Source organism: Phascolarctos cinereus, unplaced genomic scaffold, assembly GCF_003287225.1.
Source record: "Phascolarctos cinereus isolate Bilbo 61053 unplaced genomic scaffold, phaCin_HiC Scaffold_3;HRSCAF=262, whole genome shotgun sequence".
NCBI classification, from domain to species: domain Eukaryota; kingdom Metazoa; phylum Chordata; class Mammalia; order Diprotodontia; family Phascolarctidae; genus Phascolarctos; species Phascolarctos cinereus.
Window position 1 is genome coordinate 161189123 of NW_027555736.1, and position 27284 is coordinate 161216406.

General features: G+C 35.1%; 1 protein-coding gene across 4 annotated transcripts in view; it reads left to right on the top strand.

Annotated features, from left to right (window-relative positions):
• ATOSA (atos homolog A) overlaps nt 1-27002 on the top strand; it is a 128075-nt gene extending 101073 nt beyond the window's left edge. For all 4 annotated transcript variants that reach the window (XM_078151251.1, XM_020981038.2, XM_020981029.2 and 1 more), the window contains 8 exons: nt 1046-2882; nt 4664-4780; nt 10525-10604; nt 12435-12543; nt 14866-15024; nt 20825-20893; nt 23234-23433; nt 26432-27002. In XM_078151251.1, coding sequence (XP_078007377.1) covers nt 1046-2882; nt 4664-4780; nt 10525-10604; nt 12435-12543; nt 14866-15024; nt 20825-20893; nt 23234-23433; nt 26432-26585 — 2725 coding nt within the window. In that variant the 3' untranslated portion in view covers nt 26586-27002. The remainder of the gene's footprint in view (nt 1-1045; nt 2883-4663; nt 4781-10524; nt 10605-12434; nt 12544-14865; nt 15025-20824; nt 20894-23233; nt 23434-26431) is intronic.
• Nucleotides 27003-27284: the final 282 nt, after the last annotated feature.

Here is a 27284-nt window from a genome sequence, read left to right on the forward strand (position 1 = left end):
CAAGTAGGTGGTGACCTAGCTGCCTAGAAAGAGTACTGGCTCCAGAGAAGGATGTATATTCAAATTTTGACCCTATCTCTTACTACCTGTGTGATCTTTATCTCTTTGTTTCTCAGTTTTCTTACCTATAAAATGAAGGTGGTGTGATAGGCTAGATAATCTCAACAGCTCCTTTTAACTCCAAATTTAGGATTCTATAAGCCAGTGCAAGAGAAGGAGAAGACAGTGAAGGAGAGAAGCTAAAAAGAGGTGACATGTAGGAATGCAGCGAAAGTGATATATATCCAAAAAGAGAATGTTTGGTTAACCATGTCAGATGTTGTAGGTAGGTCAAAGAAAATGAAAAATGAGAAAAAGGTATTGGATTTGACAATTTTGACATTAGATTTTTTTTTCTGTGAGAAGTTGTAAAAGGAAGTGGAAGGAATAGAATTCAGATTGCAAGCTATTGAGATGAGAGGTTGTAAGGCAATATGCATATCAAATATAGGCTTTTTTTTAGGTAATTAGGTGATTCAAGAGAAGACCGATGAAATGCAAGTAGAAAAATAAGAAAAGACTTTTGAAGTATCTGAGCATGTTTATAATACAGTAGGAAAGAAATAGATCAAAGGCATTTTAGGAATGAAAGAGCACTTTGTTAGCCAGAGGGAAGGCAGTAAAATAAAAGGAGATAGGAACACTTTAATTGTTGAGGGATTGGTTTTGGCAAAAAATAGAGACATTTCTTCCCTGCAAAACAATGGGGAAGCAGGTGAGAACAGATGTCAATACTAAGAAGTTTTAAGAAGTAGAGGAGGGAAATTCAGGGATATTCTACTTGAATCACCTAGATTTCAGTGAAGTAGAAGGCTAGCTTATCTAGGTAGACTAAAATGTTAGTAATAGGGAGTCGGTAGACAGAAAATAGTAGAGGAAATGAAAGAATTAAATGAATCCAGAGTATGTCTCTGATGATTGATGCTATATTGATACAAGATAAATAGCTAGAAGTATGCAGCTTTTATGGATATTGATTTAACATTTCTTATCTGTCTTGTTTCAGAATCAGTGCTGCTGATGTTGACTTACAGTGGAATTTTTCCCAGACTCCCACTGAGCATGTGTTTCCTGTTCCCAATGTTTCTCACAATGTGGCCTTGAAAGTCAGTGTTCAGTCCTTGCCTAGACAATCCAGTTATCCAGTCTTGACTTGTAGTATTCATACTAACATTGACTTTTATGAAAAAAGGATTCAAGAACATGAACTGAAAACTCATCAACGTTGTAATTCCAAGGAAGTAGAGCAGTGCAGTATGCGCAGTTCACATCTAGCCAAACAAACTTGGACTGTAGTACCTGAAGGTTTGTTGCGTGCAAAAAAATCTGTAACTCCAGAATTTAATACGACTGTCAAAAATTTCAAACTCTCTGCAGGTGTTGGTCATGATTCTGATCTTGGGACGTGTCAATCAAGTGTGCAGTGTTTTAATGCTACAGGAGATGCAAAATCATTTGAAACATCAGTGAGAACTTTAAAATCAGTGTCCTGGGGTGATCCCGATATTTCTAGTAGCCATAGTTCTTGGCAGCCTACAGGAGAAACCAGTCCTTTAATAGGCTCTTTAATTCAGGATCGACAAGAAGTTATTGCAAGGATTGCTCAGCATTTGATTGATTGTGATTCGACCACTTCACATGTTTCTGGGCGTCCATTCAACATGCAAGATACCAGTTCATTTAACTCAAAAATTTTCCGGAGTTCATGCGAAAATGAAAATTTATTAAAGAAAAATAAGGAAAACAGCTCTGTTTCCTTTGTTAGCCCAGAATATACACCCTCAGAAAACACTGGTGAGGGGAAAACAAGGCTAAAACCAGAAAACTCTGTCCGTGATTCTTATGTTTCCAGTAATATTTATTCTCACCAATCCATTGGTGAGACCAATCCTCTGATAGGCTCTCTACTTCAAGAACGACAAGAAGTTATTGCAAGGATTGCCCAGCACTTGATTCATTGTGACCCATCTGCATCACATATCCCCAGGCATTCATTCAACACAAATGACTCCAGTTCTGCTCATTCAAAAGTTTTTCGGAATTCATATGAAAACAAAACTTTGTTGAAGAAAAGCAAGGAAAACTCCATTTCCTTTTCTAATAAAGACTTGTCCTTGTCAGGAGACAATAGTGAAGGCAAAAGTATAATTACTGATAAATCTTTTAGTTCTTTTAAATGCAGTGGATTAAAGACACCTTTGAAGACTCAAAGCAGAAGAAATGAACGTCAGGAAGATCCTAGTGAAACTCTCCAAAGCACATTTCAACAAACGCAAAATAAGCCTACAAATGTATTGTCTTGTTTAAATACATCTTATGGCAAAGAAATTAAATTGGAATCACCAGGCAGATCAGAAAACACACTTTCCAGATGTCAATTTAAAGATCAAGAAATTAGTAATGGAATTGATAAACAATATTCAAATTCTAGCAATATTGATGAACAGATATGCAAAAATAAACATAAGGAAAGAACAGTAAAAAGTGAGACTAGCAATCCAGATTATTTTCACAACCACCAATTAGATAATTCAAAGACACTTGACAGTTCAATGAAATCTCTTGTGTTGCCAGCATCTGTTCATCTGCATAATTATGAACTCGGGTGCTCAAACAAAGACCCCAAAACCTCCAAGGCATGTGAGCAAAATACTCAACTTGTTAGCATAGAAAACTGTCAAAAAAAGGACAGTGAGACTTTCAAGTGTAAAAGTAAGCCAGGCCAATTCAAAACGGAACAGGATGAAAATGAGGACCCAACCAATGAAGAATCTCAAAACTGTTCTCAGAGAAAAGTTAGAGAAGACTCTAGGTGTGAACGACTGAAAAATACAGAGGTGTTGGTAGGTAATAATTTGGATTTCAATAATAAATTGGATTTCAAACCTAATTCTTAAATCTGATTGTTTTTGTGTAAAGCATTGCACTATGGCATATAGTAGCTAGAGAGCTGGTCCTCAGAGTTAGGAAAATCTGGATTCCTATTCTACCTCTGACGTGGACTCAGGCATGCGACATTGCACAAGTCAACTAGTCTCCCAATGGCTGGATCACCCGAGCAGGTGCTCCACTGCACTGACAGGAGGTGCTCACTAGGAGCTTCCTATCATGATGAAATCACATGTCCTATAAAAAATAAAAAACAAACATAAAAAGGGTCATTTTAAATTTTCTTTTTACCTTATATGTAGAATTTAGTAACAGTAATGAATAGTAGTTTGGTAAATGATCTTTTTCCCAGGCCAAATAGCTTATTTGGGTGAGCTGTAGAGACCAGGTCAGGAAGTAAAAACTGTGGTTAAAAAAATTATGTGAGCTGCTACATTTCAAAAGATATATTATGCCGTTCTTTTCCTATCAGAATCTCAGGTGTTTTCATGTGTGGCCTGTGGGTTCAAAATGTCATAAAAACAGATTCTACTAACAAAATTATCAGGTACTTTATGTCATGTAGTTCTATGATGCCTGTTGTTGCTGTTGTTCATTTTATTGTTCATTAGGACCCAGTGCCATTGAATGAACAAGGGCAGTATCCAGAAAAGAAACTCAAATGACCACACTGAGCTGCTAACTCTAGTAGAATTCTGTGTGTCCATTTAGAGGGGAGAGACAGACCAAAGCTATTGACTGAAATTTAAGTTTCACAATTCTGTGTGTTTCAGTTTCATATTCTTTACTTCTTGACCTAATGTTATTATAGATATGTCAGAATTGGTCTGTATTTAAAAGCCATGTTAATCACACATTTCCTTCCTTTCAGAGGTATTTGCAACAAAACCCCGCAACTACTTACCTGTTTCTGTACTGTCCTTATCCTGAACTGAGTGACCATTGTTTTTAAAAAAAATTAGGTCTCTGATGTCTCCTACATGTCTTTCAAAATATCTTTTTGCCATTTAGGGAGAGAATCCTGAACCTCTACAATCTGTCTTTTTCAATATGTCCCTGTTTTATAAAACTACAATTGTCACAAATCCAACATTAGCCTCAAATTTGCTACTTTTTTTATTATCTTTATTCATAAAGACCATTCTTCGTACCTGGTAGTTAGGGCTTCACTTGTGATATGTAGATTCAAGTTTCCAAGAATCAGGGTATCTACCTTTTATGTATACTGATGCAAGAACTTTCTAGTTCTTTAGCAACTCCATCCTCTAATGATTGAATGAATGATAAAAAACATTTTGTAAAACATAAAATGTTATATAAATGTCTAGTAGAAGGAGGAGGAGAAGAAGAAGAAGAAGATAATCATAGTAGTATGATTTGGTGGTAGCTCTTACATTATACTTGTGAAATGCCTTAAGGTCAAATAATTAACTAGATTTGTTTTCAAAAAATAAGTCATTTGGCTGTCTAAAAATCTCATGTAAGGTAATTGTATAATTAAATTACTTCAAATTGTTTAGGAATTTTTTCACTGTGTTTGTAAAAATAATGATTGGATTTTTCTCTAAGCTGGTTCAGGATCGTCTCCTCTAAATGGTTAAAAAAAAAACCATTTGGAAATCATATGTATAACAGTTCTTATGATATTGAGAAAATACAGTTTTACTGCCAAACCTTTTTGAGGCTTTTGACGGTTGTGTTGAGCTTGAATTAAAGTAGCATTCTTTCCTGACAGAGAACTATATCAGTGAAGCATTCAAGTATTTGGCGGAAACATAATTTTCATTCTTTAGATGGAACCTCAACCAAAGCCTTCCATCCTCAAACTGGATTACCTCTTCTTTCAAGTCCTGTAAGTACTCTATCTTGTTATTCAGCATATAGACCAAATAACTTGAAATTTATTCAAATGCTCCCCTATACTTTGTCATTTGCAAAATGCCGCTTCTTTCCAGTACAGACCAGATTTAACCAAAGTAACTAAAAATTAAATTCTGTGTGGAAGTGGAACCTTTTTAAGAAATTGTAGACTCATAACTTTTAGTAAAGTTAAGTATTTTTAAGGGATTAAGGGATTACTTAAGTTTAGCCTAGTCAACAACATAAAAGACACACTCAAACTGGTATTAAACAATTTAGCTACTTAAAGAATGAAAATGAGGTTCCTAGAAAATGAGAAATACGACTGTTAATCTTTAAGCTAAAGGTTTTTTGTTTTTGTTTTTGTTTTTTAGGCAATTGGGGTTAAGTGACTTGCCCTAGGGTCACATAGCTAGTGTCAAGTGTTTGCTCTGAGGCCAGATTTTAACTCAGTTCTTTCTGACTTCAGGGCCAGTGCTCTATCCACTGCATGACCTAGCTGCCCCCTAAGCTTAAGTTTTAATACACACAAAAATACATGCACACTCACATTTACACATCTAAGTGCTGCCTTTCATGGTCTTTTTGCAGAGGAGATAGAGATTTGTGTTTGTATGTCTACCAGGGCCATTGTGGTATAATGTTTTTTATTTTGCTTAAGTTCATGCAAGTATTTTATCCTTTTGAGTTCCTATGTGGTTGTATACTTTGGTGATTTCTGGGATGAAGTTTTTGCATAGAGTAGTTTCTACAGCAGTAAAGTTTTGACATATTGAAAGTCTGTTCATCCTTTGCATGTTTTTTACTTTTATTATACCTTACCTGGCAGTAAGAATGGGCTACTATTAAATCTGGATAGCCATAGACAGTGTCATTCCACTCTCAGATATTCCATCCCACCATCATATGACTTTTCTCTCCTCTGCTGCCACCCATCACTCTTTCCACACTTGCTGGATAAATGAAAAATGACAGATGCTCCTTTCCCTATCTCCCTACCTGTATTTTGCTGGGGACCTGGGCTATAAGGACTGATTTTTCAGTGATTTCCTCTCTAATTGGATTCTTTCCAAGGTGGGGAGGAAGTAGTTGCTGCCCTAGGAATTCTCAATAAATTTTCGTTACATGCATTATGGGGGTTGGGAGTGGGGGATGGAGGGGAAGCAGCACCAACTTAGTATAATTCCTGCCTATAACCTGGCAGGTCCTGTGCTCACAAAAATTAATTGTGTAGGGACATGTTGAAAAGTTAGTCAGGCAGCCAATACTCTGAGATCCTTATATACAGAGACTGTTTACTCCTGTTGAAAAGAAATAAGTGAGTTCTTGGATTATATATTACATCACCTTATGTGAGAAGTAGCCTAACATAGTGGAAAGAGTACTGGACTTGGAATCAAGAGATTTATTCAAGTCCCATCTCCCACACTTAACCTGCTATTTTAACCATGGGCAAGTCACTTAACTCCTCTGAGCCTCGTCTGTAAAATGGAGATGATAATAAACTTGGGAACACCTACTTCATAGTAGGTGAGGAAGCACTTTGTACACCTTAAAATGAGTGATTATTTTTATCATTATTATTATATAGTGTTCATGATGAAGTCCACTACTAGTGACTCGTGAATAAATTCAATTTGACATTTATAATGGTCCAGGAGAAGACCCTAATTAAGTTGCATTTCTGTCTGTCAAAGAGCACTGAAATTGAAGTTTTGAGGACCTGTGTTTAAATCTTAGCTCTGCTATTTACCACCTATGTGACCTTAGGCAAGTCACTTAAGACCTTTCTCACTTTCCTCATCGGTAAAATGAAGGCTTTTACTAGATGATCTTTGATGTCCTTTCTGATTCCAAATCTCTGATTTCTGTAGCTTCTAATATCAGTACTATCCATAACATAGAGGTAGAGAGCTTTTGCTATCCAGTTAAATGGAAAAGAACATGGAGGCTCCACTGTATTCACTTATTAGTTCGGATGTACCAGCATCATCCCAGAAATCACCAAAGTATACAACCACATAGGAACTCAAAAGGATAAAATACTCACATGAACTTAAGCAAAATAAAAAACGTTATACCACAACGGCCCTGGTAGACATACAAACACAAATCTCTATCTCCTCTGCAGAAAGACCATGAAAGGCAGCACTTAGATGTGTAAATGTGAGTGTGCGTGTATTTTCGTGTGTATTAAAACTCCATAACCTGCTCGGGTTATGGAGTGTAATATTATAATGAATGTTAAACATTGTTTCTTACACATTTTAGGCATTATTTTGCAATCTTGGGGCTGTGTATAGCGATGACACAGCTGCTTACTGCTTTATAATATTAAAACCATGAGGATCTTCCCCCTCCCAGATTTATTTTTTTTTAGCTAGGTAAAAGAGGTCATCCTTTACCTCATTTGTTACCTAGTCTTAATCACTGAATAGGCATTGTCTTAGTCAAACTGAGACCTGGGAAAGACCTTAGCATAAAAAGGCCAAGGTCTCCCACTGTAACAGGGGCCAACTTCAGTCATCCTGATTTATCTTCCTACTGGACCCAGATGACTCTGGAAGAAAAAGTGAGGCTGGTGACTTTGCACAGCCCTCCCTCATTTAAATCTAATTCACTTGCAAGTCATGGCATCATCTCTCTGATATCATGGTCCTCTTTGAGAAGACAGAACAAACAACAATATACAGATTACCAGAGAATCCCATTCTGTTATTGTTGAAGTCAGTTATAGCTATAGTTGTGACCCTGAAATTTACACAGGCTCATAGAAGATATTTTTAAAAATAATAAATTTATATTCTTAATTTTTTCACCCCACATGCAGCACACATTTTCTCCTTAGTACTTAATGACTTCCTGCTCATCTACAAGCTGGGAAGGATGATATTGAATAGTAATTCTTGAAGCATTAAAGTTTCAGTATAGAGCCCTTTCCTGACCTGCCTCTTCTGGCTAATCAAACCATATGTTTACTTGTGAGGATCCTATATTGACCTATGAACTGAGCAGGGTCTGGATGAAACTGCTTGAGGCATTTGAATCATTTGCAGGCTATCAGTATGAGTTAGCTGCCTATAAACAGGCACAACATATTTAATTTTATTCAGTAGGCACTATATATACCTTTTTAGGGACATCAAGTTGTAACAGGGTTTCCTACTTTTGATCCTTCAGCCTTTCAAGAGATTTTTAATATCCATCTCCATAGGCTCACCTTCCTTATGTCTAAATCTGGTTATGTCACTCATCTCAGAAGTCTTCAGTGACTCCCTATTGCCTACTCAAAATCTGTTAATTTAGCATTCAAGGACCTGTAGTCCAATTCCATTTTATTCTCTTTCCCACCCCTCCATGCATTCTATGGTTCAGCTAAGTAGAACCCACTGTATATTTCCTGAACACACTTTGCAATTTCCTACCTTTATATATTTTTTCACACTGATCACTATACCTGAAATGTTCTACCTTCCTTCTTTGTCAGATTCATCTGTCCTTTAAATCCCAGCTCTGTTCCTATCTCTTCTCCACACCTTTGCTAATTTGTTTTTTCTCCCAAAAATAAGTAATGATACTTCAGCTCTAGATCTCACACAGCACTGTTTTATACCTCTCCAATGTAATTAACATGTATTATTATGTTGTAGTTGTGAGTGTGTGTGATATCACCCTGTTAGTTTTAAGCTTCCTGAGGGGAAGGGATTTTATTTTATCTAAATCCTCTATCTTCTCAAGTGTCTGAGAAGCTTTCAACACACATACCAGTCAGTTATCAAGTATTTTTTAAATGCTTCACTATGTGCCATTCACTGTGCTAAGCACTCAAGAAGCAAAGTAAGGGGGGGAAATAGTTCCTGCCCTCAAGAAGGTGAAATTCTTATGTAAATAACCATATATGTATAAGATATATACAGTATATACAGAGGCTAATCTCAGAGGGAATTCTGAACCAGTATGTTTGGGTAGAATAGACTGACTGGGAAAGACCTCTTATGGAAGATGAGATTCAAGCTCAGATTTGAGTGAAATCAGGGAAGCTAGGTAGTATATGTTTAATATGAATTATTCTAGAAGGAAATCAGCACATTATTTCAGCCAGATTATATGCAGTGCATCAGGGAATTGTTTATATAAAATCACTGACTAGAAACTATGTTTCATGACTTGTAATTATTTCTGACATTGAAGAGGATGTAATGAAATTGGACACATGCCTTCCTATTTGGAATAACTCACAGAAGACACCTGTTTTTCCCATGGAAAATGACCAAGAAGCTTAAATCAAGGTTCTGTATTAATCCATATTGATTTTGCAGGACCATTTCAAGAAAAGAATGTCTTGATTATAATCCATTCCTTAAAAAAGAGGGGGGGGTTATAATTTCCCTTCACACTTGTGTTAAAAATAATTACAACTCACACTAGTTCATTTAAACAAATAGATTGTCAACATTTTTTGTCTCTGATAATAGGACATCATTTACCTCTGAGTTTTAAAGAAAGTATGGGTAAAAGTCAGTGAAGTAAGGCTAAAATAATGATATAAACCTCTAAGGATCCCTGGGGTGTTGGACTCCCAGGTTTTTTACTGATCATGATGAGTCGTGTCCTAGGAAGAATGCTTGAATTGCTACTGAAGAACCCAGGTTTGAATCATAGCTTTGTACTTAGTATCTGTAATGTGATGTTGGACAAATTACTTAAAATCTTTCTGGGCCTGAGTTTCCTCATATGCAAAATGAGGTTTGGCTAAATGATCTCTAAGGTCCTTTTGATTCCTAAATTTTATAAATGTTATTCTAAATTCTGTGACTATATTATTTTATGTTCAAAGACCAGTGTTCAATCCCACTGAATTACTGTGGGCATTATATCTCAAGATTGCCCTCAACTGACTCCATTCAGATTTCAGTATTAATTTACAAGACAAACAAGAATTTATTCTGGATACTCTTGATATTTCTTATTTTTAACTTCCAGAGTTAGTCTTTGCTTTTCTGTTATGTTAAAATCCTTTTCTTTAGTCCTTTGCTACTTTTACTCATACTAACTGCATTTTTCAAAGATAAGGTAAAATGGCCCTTTTTGAAACTTGTACTTAAAAGAACCTGAACTGAACCTCATGTTACAGAGTGTGTGTAATGTGGGGAAATATGAGTATTTTAAATTACTCTTAGTGTTACACAGACATGTCCCCATATGCCAAAGTTATAAAGAAAAATCATTGCTGATAAGTATGGTAGTATTAAATGTAGGCTTTTGCAACTCTTATATTAAATCCTCAGATATTTTAGGGTCATATAATTTTGGCTCCCTCATTTTAATTTTTTCTTAGTCCAATGAATTAAACTTTACCCATTTTTTTTTTGTATCTTAATGTTTCAACTTGATTATTTCTTTCCTAAGGTATTTTCAGGCTAGAGGCTTAAGTTTGTGGTTAAACAGCTTAAATATTTTTAAGATTAGCTTTGTTTTCAACAGTAGCAAAATTAGAATAATTACTTCAGGAATAATATTATGGATTGTAGATACCATCTAGTTTTTAACTAGATTAACATGAGGGGAAACATTAAGAGGAAAATATATATTTTTTAAAAATGCTGTTTTTAAAAAAAACATGACTTTTGTCTAAAAATCTCTACAATTCCAAATGAAGACTTTTTTGTGTTTATTTTCTTTTGGGGGGTGTTGTTTTTTTGTTTCTAGTATTTCAAATTATTATTTTTATCTTAGGTTCCTCAAAGAAAAACACAATCAGGCTGCTTTGATCTGGACACTTCCTTACTCCACTTGAAAAATTTGTCATCCAGAAGGTATTTGCCCTGAAATTCATTTAATTACATGTATATAATTCAGATTAAATACATTCATTTTGCAGCCAATTCCACAGTGAGAAGCACTTGTATTTTCTGGAAAAGTAAATTTTGTCTTCCTTTTGATTTCCTTTACAAATCTTATTTCTACAGAATTGCCAGAGGGAAATAAATAAAGGTGATGGCTATCTCCATCATACATTGGTCATGATAGAAAACCAGTAGATCATAGCTATAAGAAAATTATATCCAACACCTAGCAGTATGCTTTTTCTTCTGCCATTTCCATGACTTTGTATCTTTGTGAAATTTAGTTGTCTCATTCCCACCAATAAACCCTTAGAATTTTTTCCCTACATATTTGTTTTGTTCTCTGTCTTTTCCTAACTAGGTTATTCATGATGTCAGAAGTCTTCAGTTTTTGTACAGTTTTGTACTCTTCCATTATATGATTTCCGTATAACATACACATATACGTATGTGTGTGTGTGTGTGTGTGTGTGTGTAATTTGATACATTGCACCTTGAAAATTTCTTAGTTTCAAAGCTCCGGTTTACATATTAATTAGTTTTGTTAGAATAAAAGACACCTTTGTACAAATAAATGTAATCTCTAACTAGATTTGCCAGATTGTCATTAGTACTATGTAGAGCAAGCAGTTTTTTGACTGGAGGTTAGGACAGTAATATCAGGTCATTTCCAGTGATTGCTACATAATTAGAAAGAAATCATTAAAAGATTCTCCCCTTTTCATGTTTAAGCATGTATCTTTCTCCATTTAATTCCTGAACTCTTCATGGCTTGTATGTGTTTTGATGAACCATTTTTAAAATGAACCATTACACATTTATTCATGATCTCTGTGTAGAATCAGAATCTAGAGTTGTTAAATGGTCTAAGTATATATAACATCTAAGTCAGGAATTCTTAACCTGAGTTCTGTGGACTTGTTTTTTTTTTCTTTTTAATATTTTGGTAACTATTTGATTATAATTGGTTTCTTTTTGTAATTCTATGGTTTTTTTATTTTATGCATTTAAAAAAACATTTTTCTGAGAAGAGGTCCATAGGCTTCACCTGATTGCCAATGGTTAAGAAACATTTATCTTAATTCTTTAAAAAATTTGAAATCCTCCTAATTCATTTTATGAGCAAATCAAAAAGAACTTGGCTCACAGAAGATAAAGCCTCACCTTTTTTGAATTTCCAGTTTTCATCTCTTAGATTTTTTGAGGAGCTATTAATCTTATTCTTAATCTTCTTATCCTTAGGAAAAAATGGTATTTTTATTTATATGTGTGACACACATATATATTTTTGTATGTATATATGCATGTATAAAATACGTATGTACAAATAGATTGGGTCATCGTGATCAGTAGATTTTTGGTATTTAATTCAGAATTGTGAATTAGTAACTATTAAAATGAAATATTTTCACCAATAAATAAGTTCAAAAAAGAATAGCTAGCTATTTTTATATATAACATATATCAGTGAATAATTTTGAAATGCTATTTATTGTAGGTTTATTATTATTAATTTGTTATTGAATGTAGATTGTAAATATATAAGGGTAGCCATTTAAACCTGTAATTTGGAAATAGCTTATAATTGTATAAAATGTTTTAACATATAGATAAAAAATAAAATTTCTACTTCAAAATTCAATAACTGAAGCTGTTTCATCAGGGATAATTCATGTAAAGTAAGCTTCTTATTTTCTATATAACAAATTCCATAACTAAACAAAAGTAATGAAAATTATATAACTAAATCACCTAGAATGATAGGACTTTTGGGTGATTTTTGTTTCTTCTTTTTTATAGTCCACAGCAGTGTTTAAATATCGAAGATGATCCAGATATCCATGGAAAACCATTTCTGAGTTCTAGTGCTCCACCCATAACAAGTCTTAGTCTTCTAGGAAATTTTGAGGTACTGTGCAGTCTGTCTTATTTTTAAGAACTAAGGTTTCTCCTAGAATGATATCGTTTGAGTCAAGGTCCATTTCCTCGAAGTCTCCCATATCACTTTGGGGATAGAAGGCATTACTAACCATGAGTCCTTGAGCTTGGGGGAACTGAGAGAGGCTGACAACGAAGTCTGGGAAAGTGAGGAAATCTTTGCCTCCATCAGTGTTGATCCTTTATGCTGGAAATTCCTTTGAAATATAGAAAGGGAATCTCTTGAGAGGTAGCTTCCCTACTTATCAGTTGGTCAAAGTGAGCTTTGAAATTGACTGGTTGGGGACCTTTACTTAGATGCGTCCTTTCACAATTATTTCCACCCCAGGTAAAATAATGTAAGAGGCAGCCAAAAAAGCTAATTCTTCATAAAAAATGATGCACTAGGCAATCAAAAAAGCTACTTTCTGGCTTTCATTGAGAGAGGCATAGCCAAGAATAAGGTCCTTCTATATTTTCCCTTTGTCATGCTATATCTGGGTTATTGTGATCAGTTCTGGGTTTCCATATTTAAGATGGACATTCATAAGCTGAAGAAGATCCAGAGTGCCTAGAGTTGTATAAGTAGTGTGAGAGATAAAGAAGCTTATAATACAGCGATAGGCTTCACAGAATGTAAAAAAGCTTAGTTTTGGAGAAAAAATTTAATATAGAAAAAATCAATTATTGTTCTCTTACGTATTATTAAAATGCAGTAAGGTTCCTAAAGTGAAAGAGATTAATGTAGCCTAGAAAAGTCTTCATGAAAGAAGTAAGATTTTCTGGATGCTGAAAAACTATATAGGTAGGGTGAACAGCATAAGCAAAGGCCAATCACTTTTTGAAGGTCAAAAAGTCTATAATCCAATCTGGAGCATTGTTTGGGTTTCTGCAGAGGAAAGGTAGCTCTTTTGTTTGGAATTTATGGAAAACATGGTCAGGATAATAGGTATGATCTGTAATGGAACAGACTAGTTAGGAAAACTAGTCATCTAGTTGTAAAAATAATAATAGCTGACGTTTTATATAACATTTTAAGATTTGTAAGGCAATTTGCATATATTATCTCATCTGTGCTTTGTAACAATACCCTAGGCACTGCAGGTGTTGTGTCCACGTTTTACAAATTAGGACACTGAGATTCAAAGAATTTGAATGACTTGCCTTTGGTGCTTGACAAATGTGTCAGTTTTCAACTCAAGAACAGCTTCTTTAAAAAAAAACTATATTACACTGTCTCTTAAAGCATTCATGTATAGAAATTCAATTAAGCTTTTATTCAGCATCTACAGTATACAAAGTACTGGGCTCTGGATATACTCTCAGATGTTCAGCTGTGTCTATAATTTTATCTGTGGGTAGTCTTTCAGACACTACAGATCAGAAGCCATCCTGAGATTCTTATGCATATGCTATCATTCCCTGCAGCAGCTCTCTGCTGTCCAAGGACCAGCCTAAATAAGTACAAAAAGGTTCATCACTACAAAGCTGTCCATGATAACCCATGAACCAGAAAAACAAAAAATTACTTCCAATCCTGTGTTTCCTCTCTTCTGTTTCTGTGGTGTCTAGTGTGCAGGTAACAGAAAAGGGAAGAGAAAGTGCTAACCAATTACATAGGCGCTGGAGATGTGAATGTAAAGCAAAACAAATTCCTTAAGGTCCTTACATCCTACTGGGGAATATAATATGTAGACACATAAGTAGATATAAGGTAATTTGAGGGAAATGGAAGCAGTAACAACTAGGAAGATTAGAAATGACTTTATGTAAGAGATGACACCTGAAGCCTTGAAGGAAGTTACTGTTGTTCAGTTGTGTCCAACTTTTCATGATCCCATTTGGAGCTTTCTTGGAAAAGGTACTGGAATGGTTTGCCATTTCCTTCTCCAGCTCATTTTACAGATGAGGAAACTGAAACAAACAGGGTTAAGTGACTTGCCCAGGGTCACACAGTTTGGAAGTATCTGAGGCCAGATTTGAACTCAAGATGAGTCTTCCTGACTCCAGGCCTGGCATTCTATCCACTGTGCTACCTAGCTGCCCCTTGAAGGAAGAGAAACATTCATTCAGAGAGAAGTGAGGAAGTAGTTTATTTCCTTTATGGGGGAATCAACGCAAACGCAAGAAACAGGAGATGGTGTGCCAGTCAAGGAACAGCTAGTGGGACAGTATGGCTGGAATGTAGGAAGTGTGAAAGGGAAGAATGTGAAATAACTGTGAAGAGTTAGAAAAAGATAATAAAGTAAATTGTTAGAAAATGAGGTAAGTATTTAAATTACCTTTAATTCATATCATTATTTTTGTTTTACAGGAATCTGTCTTGAACTATCGATTAGATCCTCTAGGCATTGTTGATGGCTTTACTGCTGAGGTGGGGGCAAGTGGAATTTTCTGCCCTACTCATATGACACTTCCTGTTGAAGTGTCATTCTACAGTGTTTCAGATGATAATGCCCCTTCTCCTTATATGGCAAGTAGACAACTTTTATTGCTTTTTCTTCCTGAATCTGTCACGCTAGTGAAAATACTTAAAAATAACGTCACTGTTTTCTTGGTGCATTGTTTGAAAATATATCATACCCTATTTCCTAATAGAAAACTGAAGGCACTAAACACAGTCTATGCTAAAACATGTCTGCACTTCTTCAGTGAGCTCATTCAGGCAATATGTATCTTCGAGATGTATATAGATATATAATCACTGAGGCCTTAGCTGAAACTGCTTATAACTTCATGCTAATCAGACTGAGCTGGCTGCTATTCCAGCAAGATCTCCCATTATTTATTGTGGTCCTGTTCTAGGTTGAATCCCTCCCTCTGCAGTTTCTTTCTTGTCAGGCTTGGAGGTGAGGATGTGATAGCCTTTGTGATTTCTCTGCTTACTTCATTTTCTTGGTCACCAGTCTTGGACTAGTCATGTTTCAGCGCTGCCAAAACATCATATTGGGGCTCTCAGTCGCCTTACTTCCAGCCAGAGTCAGTCCTTTGCCTGAGGATTCAGTAACTTGATGTTCCTCGTGCCTCTTATCCCGAATGCTGAGACATGCGGCACAGGATCGAATAGGAGAAAAAGGGCATCTTAAAGAGAAGCAGGCAAGAAGCCAAGGAGGTAATAGTAATATCAGAACACTTAGAGTCCTATAACCTGAATTTTAATCCTAGCTCTTACATTGACACAGACATTAAAAGTTCTGTACTTGACCACTGAGCCACCAGGCTATCCTGGATGGCTTCCTGGCTTGGTCTCAGACTTCTCGAGTTTCCCAGATTTGCCATTTTGACTGAGGGATTGAGGAAAGGGAGAAGGTTAAGTTGCAGTAAGAATGTACAAAATACAAAACAGGCAGCGAATGGGAGAGAAAAAAAGTGTAGCGTTCCCATTTGAAGCTCTGTGCCAGGCTCAGTATTCTAGCCCTACTATCCAGAAAATTAGATCATCTGTCTTCAAGAAAATGGCCCAGACTGGCTTTACATCATCTCTCTGGAACAAAGGTGTCAAAACACATGGACCAGATTGCAACTTACAACACTCCCCAGTGCAGCCTGAACCAGATTAGAATGTAAAAGTAAAATGGGGAAATATTTAACAAAAGAAATAAAAACACAGTAGAACATATATAATGTTAATATGTGATTTTCTCAGTTAGTAAAGGGGCCCGCAGGGATCTTTATGTACAGGCCTAGTGGCCATTTTTCTATTTGAATTTGACAGCACCGACAGAACAATTAGAAAAGGTACTCAATTTATGACACTTGATAGCAACAGATATTAGCATTGCCCATTCAAGATCTCAGTGCCAATAATTATACGTTTATAAGTCTTTTTAAGAAATGATAAAAGAAAGTTGTTAAATCAGTTTGCCAAAGCTGTGCTTTGCTTTGGTGGTATCAAAATGGCACAGATCCCCCTCCACAAGTGGCCCATCTACACCATCAATCATTGTAGCTGAGTTCTTTACCACAGAAAACTATGAATGGTCTTGTTAATCTTGGTAGTAGCACCTTAAAGAACTAATTGTTGAGGGGCAGCTAAATGGCGCCGTAGATAGAGCACCGGCCCTGGATTCAGGAAGCCCTGAGTTCAGATTTGACCTCAGACACATAACACTTACTAGCTGTGTGACCCTGGGCAAGTCATTTAACCCCATTGCCTAGACCAAAAAAAGAAGAAAAAGGAAAAAGAACTAATTGTTGGATTGGTGAAATCCCATGCTAATTTTAAATACCTGACTATTCATGGAATGGACCATGGAGTTGAGATCAGTAGCAAAAAAAGTGTGTGATACTATTTTGATATGCAGCTTGACTTGTTTCACATATGCTATTGAAACAAGAACACAAGATGACAAGGTATGCTACAGTATTTTCAAACTTATGTTGATGATGTATTGCATAAACAAAGTCCTAAGGTCAAATGGACACTAGAGTAGAAATCAGAAATAGGGTAAAAAGGAACTTGGGTAAATGTCATAGAAAATTATATTTTTGTGTGCTGTTAACATACTGATTGGTAATTAGGAAGAGGTGGTAGAAATGAATGCTCCACTTGGTTAAAATTTAGAAGAATGAAATCTGGAATGAGAGTATGTCCCACTAAAGATTGGGTGATTCCCTGGTCCACACTAAAGCATTTAGTTGTATTGCCCTGTTTAGGGTCTCGTAGATGCTACCTAGAAGTCCCCCCCCCCGCTTTTCATGTCATACATATTGCTTGGGCTACATTAGTACAAGATTCGTGCATACTATCCTGTTGATTACATTAAAATTGTACCAGATCATTGAATAAAAAATATCCCTAAATTGGAGGATAATATATCGGGCTTCAAGAAGCTGATGAGAGTGGTACTTAAAAACATCCAGTTTTCTTTGTTGTGATTATATTTACCAGGCAGTCCTCTGTGCTATAATTTAGTTTTCATAGTAGGCCTACCCATCAAAAAGTCCCTGAAGTCTTAGGATGAATTTTTTGTTCCACTTTTTATGATACAAAGTCACTGTTGAACTATTGAATGAAACAAAGATTCCCTAAAGATAAACTAGTTTGTACCTTTAGCATAAGCTTTAGTGGGGGGAAAAATGGACTCCATGTATTATATGACTTTGTACAACTTAATCTTTGCTGCTTGGAGAATATCACATGATGAAAGAAAAATGGCAAAAACAGAAAAACTCAGTTAATCCCATTTAAATGGCAGATTTCTGGTGTGCCATCTGTGGGTGCCTCTATAACTTTAGGGTTAAATAGTTGTTGTATCAAAATAGTCTCCCATAGTTGACAAAATTGAAAAGAGAGGTTTCTGTTTCTGTTCTGCAGCTCAGCATTTCATGTTTCTATTCCATAATAATTGGAAGCACTCTTTTGAAGGATTTTGACCAAGTTTCGCATGACTTAAGTTTGAGTTCTACTTGCATGCCATCTCGAAGTAAATTGGTAATAAAAAAGCATTCATATGGGCATATCTTCTATGATTCCTCATAGAATCCAATGAAATCTAGTAGGTAGAGGTTGCAAAGGTATGTGTATTTCTAACTAGTAAGAAATACAGTTCACAAAGCCATTAATTTTTTGTTATGTATGTGCTTATTTCACTACTATAGGAAAGATGTTATTTCATTGGTGTAGACATTCTTTCAACCAGTACAAATCATCATTCCTCTACAAACTCAGCAGGTAGTTTTAAGAGTAAATATAGCCAAAAAATTCCTCACTCTGCTGCCACTCTGGTTCAGAATATTTTCTGAGCTTAGGTGGGTTGGTCATCAGAAACAGATATACATCCAGCCATCAAGCCAGTACCTAAATTCTTTCATTTTAGTGTAGGGGCTGTCAGGTTATACACCATTGGCAGTCATTGAAAACTCCAGGGCATCTTACCATAATGAGGCATCAGAATAAGACTACTATAAAATATATAGATATGAATGTGTACATTTACTTTAATATCTATTGCTGCCCCTAAATCATAAGTTGCTAATGACTGTGCCCCTTGGTCTCAGTGCAGTTTAGAAATTGCTTTAAAGTAGTACTTTAACAATTGATGTGCTGTTTCTCTTAATTTCATTTTGTCCTTTTATATTCAAAGTTTTGATTTTGGTTTTGTTTTTTTTTAATTGATATCTTTTCACACAACTGAAAAATATGTATACACACAATGACTTAGCTGTAAGTTTTTGTTTTTTAATAGATAACCAACTAAGCAGTCTGTTTGTGCTGTGATATAAGCTATTTTGTGGTCTAAATGAATGTATAAAAACAGTGCTTACTATGTATGTATACGTTTACACACATTATATATGTGTATGTGTGTATATATATATATATACACATACGTTATATACATACATAGCTATAGATACGTAGTAAAGATAAGATAGAAGCAAAACTATTAACTAAAATGAATTTTGTTTTGGCTTGAATAAAATGTATTAATATGAAAGTGACAGCATGGCTCAGTGAATTGAGTGCCAACTTTGAAGTCACAAAGACTTGAGTTCAGGGCTTCTCTCTGGCTTAGTGATCATGGGCTATTCACTGAATCTTTCACTGCTACAACTCTCTAAGATGTACATTGCAGCGTAGTTGTTGAGCTGCTTTGGTAGAGGGAGTTTTCTCACTGGCGGTTTTCTACACCAATGAAATCACAAGCCTAGATTTAACATATTCAAAATATCATGAAATGTGTACTTGGAGGATGTCACCTGTGGTGTGTCTGTGAATATAATTGATACAGTCCTTTGGATTTTTTTTTTCTTACTTGGATTGGGAAGCTAATATTCTTGTTTTCCTTTAAAAGAAGATATCTAGCCTTTTTTCTTTTACCATAAAAGTGGTATTTAGTGCTTCTTTGTTTTAAAAACTCATTTTGATTTACATAAGTATAGGGTTATTGCTTGTTTTGTCACAATTGTAATTCATTGGTCCTCTTCCCAGCTCACCCCACTCATTTGTTTTAATTGACTATATTACATTACAGATATACCAGGGACCAGTAGCATGTTATCAGTGTCTACCTCCATGAACATTTTTACAGTATTAATGTGTTGTTCCAATGGCCTATATCAAGGAAGGCACTATATACTTGGGGAATTAAAGTCTGTGGCCTCTTCTCCCCCCCCCCCCCAAGCTTTCAGCTTTTCAATCCAGTAAAGAAATCTGATGGGATAGTACTATTTACATTTATGTATAAATGCTTGCCACCATTTGGACAGGTATAATTTTAAACTATCATATGATCATAGAAACATAGGGCTGGATAATAGATAATTTAGCCCCTATTTTCAGACAGTTGAATCACTAAACTATGCAGGATAGATGGTTCTCCATTCTTTTTTTTTCTTTAATTTACAGGAATAGACTCATAATTTTTCCTAGCATTTGATCATCCTGTTGGTTAATAATTTATTCCTTGTATCCAAATGAAATTTCTTAATTTATCGTATTTTTTTTTACCATAGGTCTTCTATAGAATAGAAAGTAACTGGTCTTCTTACAAAAAGATACTGTTCACAAGAAAACAGTCTCTTCATATTGTCTACATCTTGTTAAAGTGCAATGAAATAAAACTGGATTCTGTACTTAAGATTCTGAAGAATCTAGAATAAAGTGAAGGGATTATTTGCACTTTATTATATAGAAGTACTGCCTTCTTCATTACATACGTACCAAAACACATTAATGTAAAAATATTAACTTGACTTTGAAAGTTGGCATCCATTTTTTCCTGTTTCACCTCGCTTTAAAAGTAAAACATGATATGGTAGAAGCTATAACATTTCTGTGACCAGAAATCAAAACCACTCAATGCATTCATATGCATCTTTTTTAATACCAAATATTCTTATGACTTGTATCCTAGTATGGTTTGACTCAACTATCTAAATTTTAATGATTGACCTCATTATTAGGGTATGTCAGAACTTGTTCATTTTGCCTTGCAAAATCCTGGTGTTTGCATTATTTAACATTCCGACTGTGTTTTTTGGATGTTATGCTTTCTCCCTCTTAAGGCCAAAGAACTTATTATTCACATCTTGCATCTCATAATAGAAAATCTGAGTAATGTAATCTTTGATATTATGTAGCACATGTTATTTTAAGCAAGAACTGCAGGATATTTATTTAGTAAAGTCTTTATTTGTATACCTCATCCTTCATTGCAAATATAATTATAAAAGTTCAGTAGTTTATATATATACATACACACACACATATGTTATATGTACACATTGGTCTGTTACTTTGTACTAAATTTATCTTCTTTTATTTTAAGGGTGTGATTACTTTAGAGTCCCTTGGTAAAAGGGGTTATCGAGTACCTCCTTCAGGAACAATACAAGTGGTATGTGTTTTATAGCCTACAATTGCAATAATAATTCTCTCACATACATATAGAACTTAGCACTTGCTCCTGCTGCTGCTGCTGCAACAATTTTGGTAAGTAACAGTGGGACTGCAGCTCTGTTTGGAGCTTTCCAGCTTTGCCACAGAAATGGCCATTTGGGGACCTCCATAAAAGGAAAGAATTAATAAACTAAGCAAGGTGAATGATTTAGAATTAGATGTTATTTTACAATTTACTTAAATCAAAACATTTACTTTCAGAGTAATGAGAGTAGAAACTCTGAATGTCTTCTGTTTATCTTAGGAGATAAGTCCCTTTTCTAAAGCAATGCTGTCAAATTCAAATAAGAACAAATCCACTCTAGATACATATTGACTTAGAAACACAAAACATTATCTATGTTGTATTGTATTTTTATTTATTTTTGTTAAATATTTCCCAATTACATTTAAATCTGGTTCAGCCCCCACTCAAGAGTGTTGTGGGCTATTTGAAATGTTCAACCCCTCTGTTCTAAAGGACCTAAAATTATAGTGTAACCCTACATAGAAAAACTTAGAAACTAAAATATTACTGTTTCACCTCTTGTCAGGCTACCCAGAGCCTACTATACTGAGCTTAACATTTCCCAGGCAAATAAGCCAATTACCTACTTTACTTCTGAAGGCTAGAGTTATTCTGGTTCCATCCCAGAGCTGTGGAACAGACCCCAGGTGACTTGATTATTCAAGTCCTGAACAGCTCTGAATGATACAGACATTTCTGAGAAAGGGAGTTTGATTTACAGGTCAGTCTAAGATTTGGGTCATCTTCAAGTGAAATCCAGGATAACAAGCCAAATTCAAAATGAATTCAACTTGAGTTCCTGAATTCCTCCTGACTGCGGACACTTTAATTTCAGGCCAATTGGCCCTGAATGGATCTATTCTAGACAAACTTACGCCCCAGACAGGGATCATACCAAACTAGTCTTTGGTAGGGCAGAGATATCTTTTCCTAACCAGTGGCTTTGATTTACTTAATATTTCATCAGACCATTTTTATTTATTGACCCCATTGTTTCAGGTCTGCAAGGAATATATAATATTTGTTATATCTATTTAATATTTCATTAATAAAACATTTTGTACAGTGATACATAACTGAGGATATGTGGACCAGTGTAAAGCAGTCAGTCAGCATATTGATAATAATGAAAATAGTAAAATACATGAGTATAAGGGTGATTTACTTTCCACCAGAGTAAGACTGTCAACTGTTGTGTCTAATTTTCAAGCCTGAAAACTGAGCATGCCCTTTATTATCTGTGTAGTAAAAACTCATATTCAGAAGTTTGTATTTACTGGTTTGTAGTCATCTTATTATGTGTATTAAGTCTTTATCCTTTCATTCATTAGGATTTGAAAGTTGGATCATAATACTCGTGTATTTCTCATTTTGATTCAGTGAGTGAAATCCAGTGCCATGGATGGGATCTCTAAAAGCATTGGCACCAAGTTAACTATTGACACACTGATACTTTGGTTAGATCACTAAAAAAGAGTTCTTTCTGAAAATTGCTGGCCTTACATAATCTAGTATTCACTCAGAAACGCATGACCAACTGCCAATTAAAATCAGTTTAATCAATTCATCCTGCAATTTTAACAACTGAATATAATCCAGTGTGAAATGAATGTGTGAGAAGATATTTTATTGTGTTGAATCTTTTCTAATTATATTGCCATTTTCTCAGCTAGCCAATTCAAATTTCACGTGTGAAAATATTTTTTATCATTTTAACAAACTTCAAGTACAGTAATTTACAGTTTCTATGCTAAAATTATATTCCTGAACATTTGAATTCAATGAAATTAAATATTTTTATTATTTTAGGACAAAATTCTGTTAAAGCTTATCTTTGAAAATAGTATTCAGAATGAATTCTATTTTGCAAAATTCGTATTTGACATCCTAATGGTTAAAAAAGCTGGAGAATTTTAACAATGAATTAAGAGTTGAAACATTTTTCAAAACTATAATGTAAACAAAGATTGAAAGAACACTAGAATATATTGGTAGATTTGGGGAATATGAGAAATTGTCTTGAAATGTACTGCTTTGTTTCAGGGCTCCTTTTTAATCCCAGTAATGTGAAGAGAGGAAAATTTAATTTGGGCTGTCTCTTTAAATGTTAGATGTATGATTACAGATATTTGTGAAATTTTAACTTAGGTGAGTCTCCACATGGGAATATAAGGCCAGTGAGATCACCTTATTTTATAAAGCCTATTTTAATTTTGCTACAGATTTTTAGTTTATTATAACCTTGATAAATAATTCTTATTGTTTCTTCAGACCTTATTTAATCCTAACAAGACTGTGGTGAAGATGTTTGTTGTGATATATGACTTACGAGATATGCCAGCCAATCATCAGACATTCCTACGACAAAGAACCTTTTCTGTTCCTGCAAAAAAAGAAATGAAGAGAAGTGTTAATAAAGAGAACATTCGACATACTGAAGAAAAGTTACTACGCTACCTCATACATCTGAGGTAACTTTTCAGATGAAAATTGAAACATTTTATATATGAATAATAGTACATGAAATGGGTTTGATTTTTAAATTACTAAGTTTATTCTCAAAGTCTTCCCAGGGTGGTGTAGGATTTGCCAGTTTGTGCTTTGATGATCACCTCCTCCTCCATACCCCATTTAAGTATAGGAGCAGTACTTTAGTAGAAGACAAATATAGTACCTTAACTAGAGAAGTACAAAACCAAAAGTCCTACATGAGGTCTGAGGGGGCAGATAATGGGGAGTATCAGATTGAGTTTGGAAGGATATGCCAGTATGTATATTCCATATAGGAATATAATAGACACTTTATACTTAGAGTCAAAGTAATGAATTTAGCCATCACAGAAAATTTCCCATTTCTCACAGAGGTCTGTGAGCTAAAAGGCCTAGGAAGGTAGTCTTAGTTATGTTGTTTTATTTGTCTCCTCATCTTGGTTTCACACCTTAAGGGGCTTACCTGCTATACTCTTGTCAAAGGAGGAGCTCAGCCAGAGTAATGGATTAATTAAGCCCAGCCATTAACCAGAAGGATATCTGCCAAGAGTATCAATGAAACTGACATGAAAGGGAAAGGCTAAGTTTATTGTACATTTAAAGTAACTAATCTGCCAAAAGAGAGAGAGAGAAAGAATAGGAGGATTTTAAAGAAAATAGCCTTCCAACTCCCCTGAATTTCAGTGGAAAAAAAAGTATAAGTAAGCCCAAAGTAGACCTTAACCCAACCTCAGGAAGAAATTACATCTCTGAGCTGACCTTTTTTAGGTGTAACCCTAGCATTTGAAAAGCACCGTATCCTAAAGTTATACATTGTGACTCTCTCAAAGTAGCTACTCTAGCTATAGAAACCAAGTTATAAATTATATTTCAGACGTGGTAAATAATCTCCCTTTGAAAATGTTACATCCCAGGGGCAGCTAGGTGGCACAGTGGAGAGAGCACTGACCCTGGAGTCAGGAGGACCTGAGTTCAAATATGGCCTCAGACACATAACACTTAACTAGCTGTGTGACTCTGGGCAAGTCACTTAACCCCAGTTGCCACATGCCAAAAAAATAGAGTAATAAAAATGTTACATCCCTTGAAACTTAACATATTTTAGGACATAAAACTTGAAGAACAAGAAAATAGCCATAGGTGTGTTTTAAACTTAAACTTTATACTGTATTCTTTTTCAAACTTAGGCAAAAAATCTAGGATCATTTTGCTTGGCAACGATCCCTACAACACTGAGCAAATTCTGCATGTTAGTATAGGACAAGAAAAGGAAATTTAAGTTTATAGGGTGTGTTTGACTAACTTCCAAGCAAAATGATGTGGTACGTTGTATGCCCTAATCCCTTTGGGACTGCACTACAGTCTAAAAGATGTTTGAATTTCAGATGATTGTTTCAGATGACTGTTTGAATGATATCTACAGAGCTAATGTGTTTTTCTCTTCCTTGACTTGATGAAGGTTAAGTTAGTGCTTACTGTAATGGCTATACTCCTTTATTGTCATTGATCTCAAACATTTCTTTCATCAGTAGCAGCTTTTACACTGAGTTTGGAGCCATGTGACATATAATTATGAAATAGGCTAAGATGGCAAGGAAGCTTGGGGACAGCAAAGCCAACAAATTATCTGTTTGAGTTGATTTGAAACCATATGTGAGTGAATGTGTGTACTATGATGTCAGGCATAGGAAAAGGCTTTGCTTTTGGAACCCAGACCTGAAGAAAAAGAGGTATTTTATATTGGGAGAAAAACATGTGGAAAGGCAAGGAGAAGACCAGCCTAACTGAAACAGAAATTGGTGTTAGAGAGTAGGTGGAGATACAGCTAGATAGGTAGAAGGCTACCTGACAGATTTTGCTTGCTATAGACTCAGAAGTTTAGGCTTGATTTCATAAGAAATAGAAGGTAGTTGAGAAGGAGTAGTGTGAATATAGGATGTTTTAGGAAGACTGTTTTGGCAAGCATGTATTGAATTGGAGGGGAGGGAAAGGAGATAAAAAGCCAATTAGGAGACAATATTTGTGACATTTGAAATGTGAGATGATCAAAGTCCAAATGAAGGTGGCATCTGTGGGATTGGAGAAAAATAGATAAATCCAAAAGTTAATTGTTCATTCAACCAACTATGGGTATACTGACTTATTGCTCCTGATGTCTGGAATTCTGTCCCTCTTCATCTCAGCCCCTTGACTTTCCTGGCTTCCTTCAATTCCCAACTTAAAATCCCACCTTCTACAAGAAGTCTTTCCTGATCCTTTTAATACTAATACCTTCCCTCTGTTGATTATCTCCAGTTTATCCTTTATATAGCCTGTTTGTTCATAGCTGTTTACACATCTCCTCTATTAGGCTATGAATCCCTTGAGAGCAGGGACTGTTTTTTGCCTTTCTTTGTGTCCCCAGTTCTTAACACTGTGCCTGGCACATAGAAGGCACTTAATAAATGCTTGTTGGCTGACATTTATTGAACACCTAATATGTGCAAGATACTATCTTAGGTGCTGGAGGAGGTATAGATATGAATGATGTAGGCCCTATATTCAAGGACCTTACAAACTCGTAGACATGAGAAAAATGTGTTTTTAGTGTACACTTTAATACAAAATGTAACATGAAAATATATCAGAGAAGCAAACTATATGATAGGAGTTTAGTTGAGGGACAAATCACTTTTGACTGGAGGGATTACAAGTGGACTATTCTGATTAATTTATCCAGTGCAAGTGGGTCCCTGAAAATGTGACTGCTTATGAACACAGAATCACTCATTTTATGGGTGAAGAATTTGAAGTCTAGCAGCTTAAAGTGGTTTACCTTTAAAATAAATAGCTATAACTACATAGTGAAATATATATTTGAAAAGTACTTCTAAAAGTGAATTTCCTCTTGCTTTCAAAATGTATTGTTATTCACCTTTAATTACTATCATTTTTTCCTACATGATGTTAAAATATTGCATTTTATTTTATACTGTTTAGGTTCCAGAGCTCTAAATCTGGAAAGATCTACCTCCATAGAGATGTTCGGCTCCTGTTCTCTAGAAAGTCCATGGAAGTTGATAGCGGTGCTGCATATGAACTCAAATCATACACTGAATCACCAACAAACCCTCAGTTTTCACCAAGATGTTAAAAAGAGTAAAAATTGGAAGTATTTATTAAATAGTCAAGTTTGAGAGCAAAAAAATGACATAGAAACAGAATGTACCAAATTACAGTCAAGAGAGTGAATCCTTTCCTATGACCCTGGACCATTAAGATTTCTGGAATGAGCTCCACATATTCCAAATAGACTGGAAACACAGACCTAAGTCCTAATCCTTTTTTTTGTACTGTTTAAACCACTTCATTGGATGTGTTGCAATAGCAAAATCCCCAGTTAGGTTAGTGTTTACACATTTTATTTCTCAGTTATTTAATATTTAATGTTTCCTTTAATACTAAAGTGATATTTGTCTAGTGTTCTAATGTAGCACAGATCCTGTGTAAAATCATAATATGTATTTTTGACATTAATGTTGAAATCTGAAATATATGCACAAGTCTTTAATTCTGTGTGATGTGTTTTTAAGTGATATTCATTTAAATTATTTAAAATGAGAACAAACTTTTGGATTTCTTTATCATCTATGCAAGCATGTGTACTTTCATTTTTATATATTTTACAAGTTTCTTTTTCAAACACCTTATCCTAAGTGCTTCTCATATACCAGTCTTGAAACAGTATTGCAGTCAAAGCAGGATATGCTGCTTTAATGACTCTTGGCATAATTCACATCATCACACTACTTCATATATAGCTTCCCCAATTGCTTTCCTTTTAGAAACTCAT